The sequence below is a fragment of the Gavialis gangeticus genome, unplaced genomic scaffold (genome assembly GCF_001723915.1).
Source record: "Gavialis gangeticus isolate Ggan-Ray unplaced genomic scaffold, GavGan_comp1, whole genome shotgun sequence".
Taxonomy (NCBI): domain Eukaryota; kingdom Metazoa; phylum Chordata; order Crocodylia; family Gavialidae; genus Gavialis; species Gavialis gangeticus.
The window spans coordinates 8,584,484-8,598,831 of record NW_017729019.1 but is presented as its reverse complement, the minus strand read 5'-3'; the positions used below and the strand labels follow the sequence as shown (position 1 = coordinate 8,598,831).

Sequence of the window (14,348 nt, the reverse complement as noted above, 5' to 3'; positions counted from 1 at the left end):
ATGGAGCACAACAGCAGCAGCAGGGTGAGCCCGGGCCCCGATGGGGCATCCACAAACCTCAGCCTCCTGCTGCTGCTGCAGACGCGGGACGAGGCACTGGCACAGGCCGAGGTGGGCGTGCTGGGCGCCGTGTTGGCCGCGGCGGCGCTGGGCAACGCAGCCGTGCTGCTGGTGCTGTGCAGCCGCCGTCGGGGCGGGCAGCAGCTGAGCCGGGTGCGCCTCTTCGTGCTGCACCTGGCGCTGAGCGACGTGGCCGTGGCCCTGTTCCAGGTGCTGCCGCAGCTGCTGTGGGAGCTGACCTTCCGCTTCGCGGGGCCCGACGTGCTGTGCCGCGCCGTCAAGTACCTGCAGGCGCTCAGCATGTTCGCCTCCACCTACGTGCTGCTGGCGCTCACACTGGACCGCTACGAGGCCGTGTGCCACCCGCTGCGGGCGCTGCGCCAGCCCACCCGACGGCCGCACCTGGCTGCGGCTGCTGCTTGGGCACTCAGCGCCCTGCTCAGCACCCCGCAGCTCTTTGTCTTCTCAATGAGGGAGGTGCGGCCCGGCTCGGGCGTGCGGGACTGCTGGGCCCATTTTGCCCCGGCTTGGGGCGCCCGTGCCTACGTGACCTGGACAGCGCTGGCCATCTTCGTGCTGCCTGCCGCCGCCCTGGCCACCTGCTACAGCCTCATCTGCCGTCGGGTGGGCCGCAGCCTGCGGGCAGGGGGTGCGGCGCGGGTGAGCAGTGGGCATCGCCTGTCCCGTGCCAAGGTGCGAACCGTGCACATGACCCTGGTCATCGTACTGGCCTACGTGGCCTGCTGGGCACCCTTCTTCAGTGTGCAGCTCTGGGCCGTCTGGGATCCTGGCGCCCCCGGCGAGGGTGAGTGTGGGGGGCTAGTGGGGGCAGGGGGCATTCGGGGGGTGCATGGGTGAGGGCAGAGGCGCAGCAGAGCCCATGGACACATGCGCCCATGTGTGCCAGGCACCCAGGTCACAGGGCTCAGCCTTGGGCAATGCACCCCACTCCAGTGGGACGGAGCTGCCCACAGCCTCCCTGCACACACAGGGTGGGCAGGTGGCACCTGGCCACCCACACACACAGAGGCACCAAACCCTAGAGCCTGTCTATATACACCCACCCCCATACACAGGGCTCCTACCCCTAGAAACTGTCTGCATACACATGTGCATGCACACACACACATTACACAGGGGCTCCAACCCTTAGAAACCATCTACACACACGTGTGCATGCACACGTGCACACAGTACACCGGGATCCAGAGACTATGTCCATTCACACACAGACCCTGTATACGGGGCTCTGACCCCTAGAAACCATCTACACAGGCATGCACGCACACACATGCACCCATGTATACAGGGCTCCAGTACCCAGAGACCGTATACAAATACAGTACGTAGGGCTTCAAGCCCCATAGACCATCTACACACACGTATTCACCCATCCCCTTTACGCAGGGCTCCAACCCCCAGAGACCCATCTACACAGACACGCGCTGTACACGGGGCTCCCAGCCCAAAGGCTGTCTATACCAGTGCTTCTCAACCAGTTCAGATCCGAAGCCCTCTCCTTAGTGCCAGGGCACCCTTAGAAAATGCCAGCTCTGAGCTTTCACTCCTTTTGGTTTTTGACTACAGAAAAATATTAGAGGGATTCTTCTGTTGGAAAGAGCTCAGAAAGGGCAGGGCAAAATTCCTGTTGGAAATCTCTGGGTTTAGCTTGTGATTTATGTCTGCACACTGAACGTTGCCTAGCACCCCTGAAAAGGTCTCCGGGCACCCCAGGGTGCCACAGCGCCGGGGCTGAGAATTGTTGATCTACACACACTGTGCTGCCAAAGAAGAACGAGATGGGCACTCTCACCCCCTGGCAGGCCCGGGACCCTCTGTCTCTCTCAGACATATAGAATAATATTAAACTGATGATTTGATAATCATTCATCTTCATTTAGCTTCTTTTTTTTTTAAATCAGCACGTATGGTGTGTGTATGTGAGTATAGATGCCTAGTGGAGTGGTTCTCAACCATTTTTATTTTAGCCTGTGCCCTTGCTGATGCTGAAAAATTATCCCGCAACTTGCTGCGTCTTACAAGCGATTTCCAAACCGATCCGAGATGTGTTTTCCAGCATGTCAGTTCTTTTTAATAACTTTGTATCTATTAATAGATTAGGTGATTATATAATCCATTCAAAGGCTGTTTTCATCTGATCTATTTTGAGATGTCACCAAAATTGCATCCCAGCAGCAATCCCAATGCAGAGTACTTCTGTTATCCCTAAGGCAAAGTCTGTTTGTAGCACCTCAATTTTTCTGTGCTTCGCAACATTTAGGATCAACTCATCGGCTCTAAATTGTTTCCGCGTGGCTTTCACCAGGGTTGTTGCAGAGCACAGCATTTCACCAAGAGTGTCCAAGGGAGCAGCGTTTTTTAGAGGGAGGGCTCCAAATGCAGGTGTGGGATCTTTCTTAGTTGAAATCCCAATCTGAGGCTGCAGGCACCTGAAGTTAGGGAATCGTACAAAAATACAGTTGCAGTGATCTGACAGAAGCCAGCAGGGCTTGTCTTCTGTGTGAGGTGCACGTCTCTTCCTTAATGCCTTCCATCCTGTACCCTGGATGTTCAGAAAGAGTGAAATTTGCTGGGGTCCAACAAGCTAGTACATGCCTGCAGCCCAGCCCCAGGGGCACAGCTGTGCTTTTTAAGTGGTGCATAAGTCTTGTGCTGGCTGTCAGCAAAGGGGGATTTCCACCTTTAGGGCAAACAGCCTTGGCCCTGAACTGTCCCAGCATCCAAGCCCGAAATCCACTGAGCCCTTGCCTGAAGGTCTACTCGGTGTCTCCACATACTAGATGCTCAGGGGAACATAATTAGCCACTGCTTCAATGAAAGGAGCCCTTGCCTAGTTACATGTGCTCAAGTCTCAGATTTCAGATATGAGAGGATAATACAGGAACTTAATTTTTAATCTTCTTATGTGGCTACTAACATTTCCATTTCCAATCCATGAGTACTGAGCCTTTATATGGAAGCCACTGAAAACTTCCAAGGAGATTATTTGAATGGCTTTCCATTATTTCCCCCCTGAGGCTTGATTTTCTCAGGCTTTGTCCATCATTTGCTTCAGACCCCAGCAGTGACAAAGGAAGCACATTTGATGCATCAGATCTCCCAGTCAGCTATGCTGGCTCACAGAGGATATGTGCAGGAACCAGGGGTTCAGATTCTGAGCTCCCTTCCAGCGATGTAAACCTCTGTGGATGTGGCTAGAACAGGATCGGGTCCCGTTTCTGGAGTGTTTTCCCTTCACGAAAGAAAGACGACTCTGGTCCTGATTCTTGTTAAGGCCAAAACCCCTTTCCACTACTCTGGCAGTGGGAAGTGGGCTCACAGTGGCTGGCAGCGTAGCACATGCCTGAATGAAGGTCCCTGTCCCCGACTGGAGCATCATGATGCCCAAGCCCCGGCAATAGCTCTTGCACCAGTGGCACAGACAGAACAACACCCAGCTTGCTGCGGTCCGGCTTCTGATACCTTTCTAGAGCCTGGCAGTGCTTCTCCCGAGGAGTGGGCTGCTGATGCCAGTGGCACAGCTTGTAGAGCGAATGCAAACACCTAGACCCTGCTGCAAAGACCTGACTCCCCAAATAAAGGACACAGACAAAGGGGTGAGAGGGAACGTGGAGGGGAAAGAGAGGCTCACCTGAGCTCACACAGGAGGCCGGCATCAAAGCCGGGAATCAACCAAGGTCTCACCCACGGCAGGGTAGCGCCTTGTGCACAACGCAGAATTAACAGGGCTGCTTTCCTTTTGTAGACTCCAGCGACGCGGCATTCACCATCACCATGCTGCTGGCCAGCCTCAGCAGCTGCTGCAACCCCTGGATTTACATGTTCTTCAGCAGGCACCTGCTGCACGATGCCCTGCGCTCCCTCTCCTGCTGCACGCGCCTCCGCCCAGGGCTTAAGAGGCAGGTCTCCAATGGGAGCCTCTGCAGCCGGAAGACCACCATCCTCACTCACGGCCACCCCAGCACCACTCCCGGGATCCCGCTGCAGCAGGGGCCCTCGAGAGACTTCTACCAGCCCTACGAGGACGTGGTGACTGAGTCCAGTGTGCTCTAGAGGGGCTGGGCCCCCCGGGGCAGCCTGCGCACTCCTCTCCATGCTGGAGGGCGGTGGTGGCTGTGTGTGGCAGGAACATGGGCAATGAGCCTCACGGATGCCAGTCTCAGCCCACTCCTGCTTCCAGGCTGTTCTAACAGCAAATGCATGAAGGCAACTGGATCACCAAAGCCCCTGCCCAAGTAAAGCCCCATCTCGCTTCACCCTCCCCTGGTACAGCAGGTGGGCACACCCCTCTTCTCTCACCTGGGTACCCAGTGCTCACTTGCTGCTCCCCTGCCCTTGGCTAATCATCCCCCTCGCCCCCCTGGCTACCAGCTGCTTTAACCACCGTGACACACAGTGCTCCAAGTGCTTGTGGCTTGAGGTCATTATTCCACCGGATATGGGCCCTACAGGCAAGGGGTGCAGATGGTTGAGGCATTTCCCCTCTCACAGGCACCCAGACAGCAATGCTGCTATAAAGCCCAAACCAAGGGGAACATCAGGCCTGTAATCCCCAGCCGCACGGGCCCAAACTGAGGCCCTCAGGGCCTGTGAGCTCATTCCCACCTGGGCATCTGAGTGGCAGGCAGGGTCAAGGGTCTGCCCAGCAGCTCTCATCACGTCCAGCCAACCCAGAGTCCCCAGAGGAAGAACCAGGGACCCAAGCAGAGCTGGGGGCAGCCTCCACCACAGGTCCAGAGCGGGGCTCAGAGTCCTGCCTCGGGAGTCGCCTCGAACGCTCTCCCACCACGCCGCGGGAAGGAAAAGGGGGTGCCCCGGGATCGTGGGACCGCATCGCCCACCGCTTTGCCCAGGCCCCAACGCCCGTCTATGATGGGAATTACCTTGCTGCTCCCAACGCAGTCGGTTCCCTCAGTGTCGCTCTCCCAGGGCTGTGGCTGCATCTCGTGGAGTTCATTTTTAATAAGCTGTTGATTGCAATTCCTGTGGCGCAGCTCAGCTACGCCGGCCCCAAAGCTCATTAAAAACCGTGGCATGTCACTGACAGCTTCCCGTGTGGCTTCCCTGGTGGGAGGCAGCCAGAGCTCAGGTGCCTTTCCCGAGTCAAAATAGATCTTGCAAACTGTTAGCCTCTTGCACACGTGTGTCTTAACAGTTCTGTGCAGCACTGCCTTCTGCCGGAGCGTGGGCACGCAACGCTTTCTGCTGCCCCGGGGTGCCTGTGTCACTGCCCTTGCCGTGGGGGTGTCACAGAGTAGCTGCTGTCTGTAGCGCTCTCCTCTGGCTGACTTCGAGGCTGCTCCTTCAGCTCGCCAGCCTCTCCGAAGGTTGCTGGATGGCCCTGATGGTGCTGTGGGTAGGAAGCTGGTCCTGGAAAGTGTCCACGGTGTTATGGACGGGATAAAACCGGACCCAAAGGTCTCAGTGGTGGGAACAGGCATGCTGCCTGAGCACCCAGGCTGAGGGTGTCCCCATGGGGGGAAAGAGGAGTCTTCTCCTCCAGGGCACGGATCAGCAGTGGAGTCGCTGCCTGGCTTCTACTGCAGCCTCTATAGTGCACAGGCTCCCTGCTTTTGGCATACGGGGACCCTACAGTTCACAGGCTGCAGTCACTCTGGGAGAGGCGTCCAGTGCCACGAGGAGGTGGGCAGAGATTGGCCGCAGCTTGTTTTGAGTCTAAGACCAGTACAAAACCTTGCCCCACATGCAAAACTCAGACTCCAGCTTAGCCAGACTCACCCTCTCCTGGGCCCTGGTTATGTTGGCTACACAAAACCACCATCACAGCTCAGACCTCAGCTTAGGGTCTCCCCAAACACAGCTGTTCTTCAAGTTTCTCTGCAAGACCTGTTCTCCTGAGTTACCTCTTCCGGGAGATGTTGCTGGTGGATTTTCCAGACTATGCATTGTGCAACGAACTAGCAAAACTTCAGCAGCTTGAGATGATGCCTTCCAGCCCTGGTGACTGAGTCCAGGGGGTACAGGCTGTACCTTGGGAAAAGTCACCATATCGTATGAAATCCCTTTATATAGTGGTGGACTTGGTTTTCACTGCTTGAGGACATATTGTTTCTAGTAATTGGAGGCCCCAAACCAGGACTTCTATGAGAGTTAGCACCAGTGCCCTCTCAGCTTAGTTGTGAGTAACATCATGCCTCGGGAACGTGCATTTTCCATTAAGTTCGACAGCTATTTTTAATGCAAAATCATCAGAAGAGTGGAATTGCCTTTACCAGCCACATTTCTTATTTGCTGAGATCTGGGGCAATTTCAAATGGGAAAAATATCAGAAAGCAGCATTCATCTTAGTGTGCAGCAAACAAAACTCACACTGCCAAAGGATACATCCTTACCCAAGTTGCATTTATGCTGTGCTTCCATGATCAACCCTTCATCAAGAGCAAGTCCACTTTGCTCGACTGGCTAAGGCCCATTATCTCTGGAGAACTCCACCTACCTTTTTTTTATATTGCAGGCCCAGTTCTCTTGGGGTTCATCATCATTTCCCAGAGTCTAAATAACAATGCTTTCCTCTCTTCCCCCCCCGGGGAATGCTCAGTGTGAGAGGATCATGGTGATAACATTCTGTTCCTACAAGGCTATCTGATGAAAGCAGGGATTGTACAGTGCTGCAACGCCGCTTCGGTCTACACACGCATTTACAAACAGGGCTCTGGTGCCTTGGTAGGAAACCATTGCTCACCCCTGCAGACAGGAAAGTTTCCTCTTTCCAGTCTGCAGCAGAAGCCCCGGGAGGGCTGTGTTGTTGTTTGGAGCTGAAGGCTGCTTTCAATTTTTCAAGTAAATGTGGCCTTTAGAGACCTTTGTCTGGGCTCAGGGGTTTGCATTCTTCTCTTCCTCCTTTGCTCCACTGAAGCGAGCCGCTAGCAGTGGCAGCAAGCAGGAGTCAGGGGGACGGAGTGAATGGCAGTGTTGCCCCCTGCGGTGATGCGCTGCTGGCTCTGCAGCATCCTAGGCTAAAGAGAAAAAAATCTCCCGAGGGTAATGACCGTTGCTGTCCTCACCAGGGCACAGCAGGAAATACAGCCAGTGAGATTTCTGTCTGTCTCTGATCCCGCAAATCACCTTCAATCTTTGACCTTTTTCTCTTGCCTTTAAAGTGTAGAGAAAGATTTTGAAGTGGACAAGTCCAGATCACTTGCTCCCTGAATCCCCACTGGAACCACAGCAATGGCCCAGCTCAGCAGGGTGTTGTAAGGACAAGTCCAAGGAGGCTTGCGAGGTGCCTGCAGTAGGGGCTGTGTAAGTGCTTAAGCCAGAGACGTACCCATTTCCTAGGAACATAATTCCCTTAGGCTCCTTCGAAAACCCCACCCTACATTCAGTAATGTAAGCTGTTAGCATTACAGCCTTTGCCCTGACTCCTACCAGCATTATCTTTCCTTTACACCACGTCTTGCTTTTTTACTGCGTCTTCCAGGGAAAAAAAAAGAAAGAAAATAGCCTGCAAATCAGTCTCGGTTTCTGACATTTCCCCTTTTCATTACTTCAGCCCATTTCTCATGGGATTTAGCATCATTTCCAACCACCTTAAAAAAAAGATCTTCCCTGGCTTCTCCTAGAGGGGCCAACTCAGAATGACAGGGTCCGGAGAGCAAGGACCTCTGAACTCAGGCACTTTGCGCAAATCAATATCTGCCTCAGGCCCTTTCATTTATAAAAATAAATACTGCAATTTATTCTGCTTGGCATTTACCTTGGGCTGGTGGCAGTCCCCCCACAGTCACTGCAAACCCCGCCAGCTGCTAGGAGACATGGCACACATCATCTGCAGACCACCGCACCACTCGAGCCGGTGAAAGCTTATCAGGGAGCTCCTCACCAGTTTCTAAGCCACAGCAAAATAAACTGACCCCAAGGAAGACTCAGCAGTCTGAGCAGCAGCTCGCAGGAGAACAGAATTAATCATCTATCCACAGGCCTGCAGCCGTTGATCAGTATTTATTCCTTAGCTGTTTTCCAAGGCAACCGTGTTATGTGGCAGACAGAGCCATTGCATTACCACATATATGGTTTAATTTACTGATCGGCTCAGCACAGTACTTACTCCCTCTCCACTCAGTCAAGCTCTTACATTTCCGCTCATCTTCCGTAGTGAACCGTGAGCTTAAGTGCTTTGCTACTGGGACTTGGGCACCTTCCTACAAGGTCCAACACATCTCCCAGTGCTTTGCTGTATCAGGGTCATACTGAAGAATACTTGGAAGAGAGAAGAATGCCCTGCCCATGCAACTAGCTTTCTTCAACTGTCTCCATGGTGCTTTGCTTTGGAGCAAGGATACCAAGCACCTGGCCCCCCTGGCAGCATCTGGTCTGCTCCATGGGTGTGTCAGGTCAGGCTAGGCTCAGACTGCAGATGGCAAGCTGGCCTGTCCCTTCTGGCTGCAGAGATGACGTGTTGAAGACAGCCAAGCACGGTAAGCCTGTGATAAGCAGAAAGCAGCCATGGGTATCAAACACACAGTGGCTCTGGACTATAATGATAGCGGTTAAGAGTCATGTAGGCTTTTACACTTGCCAAGGGTACGGGCACTGGTGTGCTCACTCCGAGCGCATTGCCTTCTGCATGTGGCTGCATATTTCAAGAACTTCATCGACAAGGAGCTCCACCATCCAGCCTTTCTACTGCATAACACCGAAGACCGGTGCATCTTTAGATGTGCCACATGTGCCCCCAAGTCCATCCCGTAGCACACAGTAGTGTCTGTCTGTGTGTCTAAGAGAGACACGTCCCAGCAGGTGGTGCTCGAGAACACGCGGCAGCACCCTGGGTCCTGCGAGCCTAATACAGCTTCTCCCTGTTGTGTACTGTAGGTGGCTTACCCTGGACAGCTCTGCAAACAACAGTTGGCTCCGAGCATCACCGGCTACTGATTTCCAGCCCTTTTCTGTGAACCCCAAATTCCCCAGTGGTCAGCGGTCTGTGGAGAGGGAGCCCTTTGTACTCGCACTCTGCACCTTTGCATTTCTAAGCATGCTGCCTTCCTGCAGAAGCTCCTTTTGTTCCCCCAGCAGCTGTGCCTTGTAACAGAGAGACCCACATGTTATGCTCCCCTTTCCAAAGCCCCAAGCTTTTAATTTGTAATTTTTTAACTTTGTCTGTGTAGGCCAAGGGCCAGATTTTCAGTAGTGGTAAAGCCCAGAAGTTCCACTGAAGTGAATGGTGTTTCCCAGCTTACAGTGGTTGAGGAACTGGTCCCAGAAAGCTAGGGCTGCTACTGATATCATATAAAAACATACAGGGCCTGATTTACATTTACCCAAAGGCCCTGTTGCATCCCTCTGGCAGGGTAAGGAGGCTTTGATGACAGTTATACCAATTACATTTATACCCACCCCTTGACACTGCTAGCGCAATCAGTCCTGCCCATCCCAAACATCTGAAAGCCAGGATCCCTCCCCCAACAAAGCATGCCATTGGCTTAAAAATTCATGTTATTTTGCTTCAAAGATCCCAATATTTGCTTTTTGTTGGCCTCTGGGTTTTGCTGTTTGAGGTGTACTCAATTTGTGCGCTCCAGCTTACCTCTGCTATATGAGCTGGAGACTTTATTTTTTGAACAAAAGACAGGACCAAGATTCCAACTACTGGGACCCAAAGCCTGAAAATGGCAAGATTAGCATCAGAATCAAGGGAGCTGGCAACACTGTGTAACTGAGACCCAGCCCTGAAAGCTTCAGGGCAGCCTTTGGGTGTTAAAGGAATATAGTGATTGCCTTAATGAACCGGCAGGCCTGGCTCCTTCGCAGTCATTAGTTCAGCGATGAGGGTTATGTGCTGGAGCAGGAAACAAAAAGCCAGTGCAGATGGAGCCTGAACAGCGCTCCTGCTCTCATGCAGCGCAGGACGGGATGAAGGAAGGGAGCTCTCTACCTGCTGCCTGTAGCTGGTTCTAAAAGCTGATGATCTCAGAAGGGTCCGGCCTCTGTTTCTAAATTAACTTGTCATGAAAGAACTCCGGGAGGCTTTGAATCAAGACACAAGTCACACCGTTACCGTAGGCGCCATCCTGGCACATTCTCACTCACACTGAAGTCAACAGCAAGCTCCCAGAGAGTGGGACAAAAGCAAGAGGCAGCTACAAAACTCAGCCTGTGCCAGCAGCTGACAGGCTAGCAGGAGCTGCTCGATGAGAGCGTGGCATCGTCCCTAGGGAACAGAGGTGCTTCTGCAGATTCAAGCGTTGGTTGAAGCCCATGTCTTGATTGTTAAAGAGCTTCTGCAAAAATCAATCAATCATCAGACCGGAAGCAGGGGACTGAAGCAGACTGACCAGTGGCCTGATCGAGGCCGGTAGTTGCTATATTCCTTTGTAGTGGTGCACACCCTGACCCCCTTTCACCATCTGTGCTGATAGTTATGACATAAGGTGGGGAGGGAAATTCCCAGCAGGTCGCCTGCCTCCAGTGCCAGCAACTGTGCTCAAGCAATTAATACTCCTAGGGAGCCCTGGGCTCTGACAGGACTCCAGTTAGCACTGCAGGTGGGGAAGAAGCTTATACAGCAGATCCCACCTATTCTCCAAGGGATGTTTGGTCCCCACAACCCCAACCTGCTCAGTGCCGCCAAAGCCTCCCACCACTGTTTGCACGTACCTAATGAGTTCTGCCTGGGAACTGGCCCCAGCTACTAAGGCAGCTAAATAGAGGGCTACATAATCATGAGCATATCGGATGAAGACACAGCTTTCTGTCCTCAAGGAGGGGATGCTCCAGACCACTCAGAGGGGAGCCCCTGTCCTCTGGCCCAGCGCGACTGCCTGCAGAAATGCAGGGTGAGCTTCCTCTCAGTAGTCAAGGGCTTTCAAAAGTTAAAGGAAAGAAGGAAAACAATTAGCCCTTCCCAAATAGAAAGGGCAACGCAGGTTTGGGAAATGGATGTCAAAGGGTTTTATTATATGTGCGTAAGTCAAAGGAGTGCTTCAGCTCCTTTGGCTTCTCTTCTCTGAGGCTGGATTGATGCTTGATTACAAGCACTGGGGTCCTATCAGCTCCTTCCCTTGTGTGAGAACAAGGGGCATTCAAGGAAACTGAAAAGTGCATCCAAGGCTGAGGGAAGGCATGCTTTCTCTTCCATACAGCATTCAGAGCTGGTGACACTCACTCTTGCATTGTATTGGAGGCCCCAAGCTTAGCAAGTGCAGGAAAGAAAAAGATACCATGCACGGTCACAGGAGGCAGGGTAAGGAAGATAAGTCTTCCTGCTTCCATGCTTGGCAGGCACTGTGTTGCAGTGCGGAGGAAAATGGCTCTATGAACAGACGTGGAGGTGCCACTGAGGCAGCTGAGAGGAGCTCTGCCCCTGTAGAGCTTGGCCAGCTGCATTATCACAGCTTCACTTCAGTGTATTCGATCGATTTGGAGGTTGTAGGGCTCGAGCAGACCCAGAAATCCACTTTCTGCTTTTTGGGATCCACGTTGACGTAATCTGTCGCTGTCTTCATGTTCTCGTAGTCCCCGCTAGAGCCTGTGCCACGTCCCGTGGCTGCAAAGAGGAGGGTGGTGTAATTGATGCCTTCCTGTGATGTTGGGCCCTGAAGCATGGGAAACAGAAGCCAGAACAGATTTCAGCCAGGCCTTCGGGCCCAGTGGATCATTACACTCCACACGCCCTGTGGGTCACCGTCCCCATCCTGCTGGCACATGCAGGCAGATGTGCACACTGCAGGCAACAACGGTCATTCTGGTCCCAGCGGTGTGGTTACGAGATTAGGGAGGTTACGCAGCAAATGTGCTCAGGATTTTGCCGCCATCGACGTTGGATTTCAAATCAGCCAGGACAAATGTCAGCATGCCAGGCAGCCCTGGGATCACAGGGCCCCCCTTCCACTCTGTTGCATTTTGTGCTTACAGGGACACCAGCACAAATCCGCCCCAAAACACACACAGACAATGGACCCACCTCACAAGCCCACCCTACAATGCAGGGCTGGGTGTGTTTCCATAAACAGCCCCCACCTCAGCCCCCCCAGTCTCTGCCCTACACTAGGATCACAAAGGTCTCGTTCACCAGGAAGCTCTTGGTAGCCCACACACCACTGTAAGAAAGCCAGTGTCCTGGTGGGGACCCCTGGCAAAGTCACCACAAGCAGGATAGCCAAAAAACCCTCCCGGGGCATTTAATTTGACCCCCTCCCTCATTTTGCTGCATCATCCTTTGCAGTACTCCTGTGACCATTTTGCCTAGCTTTCCTTCAGGTAACTGCACTGATGACAATGCCTCCATCTCCCTCAGGAGTCCCTTAGCTGTGTAGAAGCTGTGAGGTGGCTTGAAACCTTCTTGCTTACTCGAGGCCAGAGGAATTCCCACTTAGCCATGAAATAAGCAGTCACATTTCCAGGAGAGCTGGAGTGCAGAGATTTCGGAAAACCCTGGCTTTTGTGCCAGAAGCATCTAGCAAAGCAGGGCCAGGACCTGATCGGCCCTTGGGAATTGCGTCTCAAATAATAATATACAAATACAAGGTAATGCTGCTCCATTACCTGCCCGGCGGAGGGACTGCTGTCTGAGTCCTCGGATGTTTCTGAGGAGGTTTCACTGTCATCTTAAGCAAGAAAAAGATTTTAAGATTTTTATCTCTGCCATCACTGAAGGGGGAAAGTAACCAGAGGAGGGGGAGCAGGGTTAGCAGTGGACAGATAAGGATCCCTCTTCTAGAGGGCTTATCTCTGCATCAGTGTCACAGCACATCAAGCTGCAGTCTGAGCACTCGGTTCCCTTGCCCTTCGTGGGTGCCTGTCAGACAGCTCATACGAGTCCCAGATGGGGCTTGCGGGCGGTATCTTTTATCTGCTGACAAAATGTTTAAACTGGAGACAGTTTTTCCATCCTCAGTCACTGGCCCCTCACCCCACCCCACTGCAGCACACCAGGGTCATGGTCATACAGCGTCACTACTGATCGGCCAAAATCGGTGTCAGATGTTGTGGGCTCCCAGCAATCGCATGAAGATGGAAACCATGGAAAGCACCATCCTGCCCCGCTTCCCCCCCACCCTCTGGATCCACCTGTGTGAGGGAGCAAACAGCAAAGACCTCGCCTGGCAAATAGAAAGGGGTGGGGAGAGGGGCACAGGCTGGGAATGTATGGTGTCCAGTTGTATAGGTCATTTTCTCCCTTCATGCATCCAGCGTACATTTGCTGCTGCCCAGGTCTACTGCTACCATGTAAAGAAAAGCCCATCCCCTGGAATGAAGATGAGAGCCGAGCTTGGGAGACAGGCGTTAAGAAAGCCACTACACTGCACAGTGAATAAAGGATATTTTTTTCCTTGAGGTATAAATTCAGGGCTGCAGCTGGCACCATCATTCCCCTTGGGAGAGGCACAAATCTCCTCTTTCCTGGAAACCCACCTGCAGGTGCAGGTATTCATGGCCAGGTGTCCAGCTGGTAAAAGCTGGTCAAGTCCACCACAGCCTTTGAGACAACATGGATTTATGACCACTGGGGATCTGGCCTTAAGACCCATCTACTTGGCCCCACTAATCCAATCTTACCCTCATAGGTTACTCTTGGCGCGTCCCCTGCTGCTGCCGGAGGTGTTTTGAGTGGCTCTTGCTTTGCTTCTGTGCTGCCACTGCTCCTTGCCTCTTTGTGACAGGAGTGCTTGTCTGAAAGGAAATGACAGATTTGCTCATTCTCAGCCAATCCAGGATACCAATGACAAGGACTAACTGGTTTCACAGGCCCTGGGCTGCAGGGCAGGAGCAGATCACGAGGCCAGGACAACGAGAGGTGCCCCAAGCTGTGGTGCAGCAATACACAAGGGTGTTTTGGAGCTTTTCAGGTTGCTGCCACTTCGAAGGGCATTTCAGAGGGCTGAACCAGAATCCCATATACATGTTTCTAATGTGGCTGAAAACTGGCAGCCACTGATTACAGGTGGGAAAATTACCAGCTCTGGGTAAAGCAAGGCATGTAGCAGCCAGATGCTGGGAAAGCTCCTCTCCTCACCCCCATTTCTACCAAGGCAGACAAGGTTTTTTGGGTGCAACTGATATCTTTTATTAGACCAACTTAAATAGTTGGAAAAAAAAATTTTCTTAGCAAGCTTTTGGGTTTAGAAAGCTGTGATACACAGCCAAGCCCTCAGATACCACCAAATTTGCACTAAGGAGAGCAATCAGGATTGCCACCTTGCCAGTCTTAAAACGGCTTTCACTCATCAACACACTCCTCCAGAGAGATCGATCATACGTTTGAAAGAGCCACTCAGATACTACACAAAGAATTGCAGCAGTCAGAG

General features: G+C 52.9%; 2 protein-coding genes across 5 annotated transcripts in view; one reads left to right on the top strand and one right to left on the bottom strand.

Moving 5' to 3' along the window:
• On the top strand, positions 1 to 5,534 carry AVPR1B (arginine vasopressin receptor 1B). Its single transcript, XM_019513742.1, has 2 exons — positions 1 to 865; positions 3,827 to 5,534. The coding sequence occupies exons 1-2, from the start codon at positions 1 to 3 to the stop codon at positions 4,132 to 4,134; spliced, it is 1,173 nt and encodes a 390-aa protein (XP_019369287.1). The 3' UTR covers positions 4,135 to 5,534.
• A 2,490-nt stretch (positions 5,535 to 8,024) lies between these two features.
• Positions 8,025 to 14,348, bottom strand: part of CUNH1orf186 (chromosome unknown C1orf186 homolog) — a 20,811-nt gene continuing 14,487 nt past the window's right edge. For all 4 annotated transcript variants that reach the window (XM_019514005.1, XM_019514006.1, XM_019514007.1 and 1 more), the window contains exons 5-7: positions 13,600 to 13,713; positions 12,586 to 12,647; positions 8,025 to 11,636 (exon numbers count right to left, since the gene is read on the bottom strand). In XM_019514005.1, coding sequence (XP_019369550.1) covers positions 11,430 to 11,636; positions 12,586 to 12,647; positions 13,600 to 13,713 — 383 coding nt within the window. In that variant the 3' untranslated portion in view covers positions 8,025 to 11,429. The remainder of the gene's footprint in view (positions 11,637 to 12,585; positions 12,648 to 13,599; positions 13,714 to 14,348) is intronic.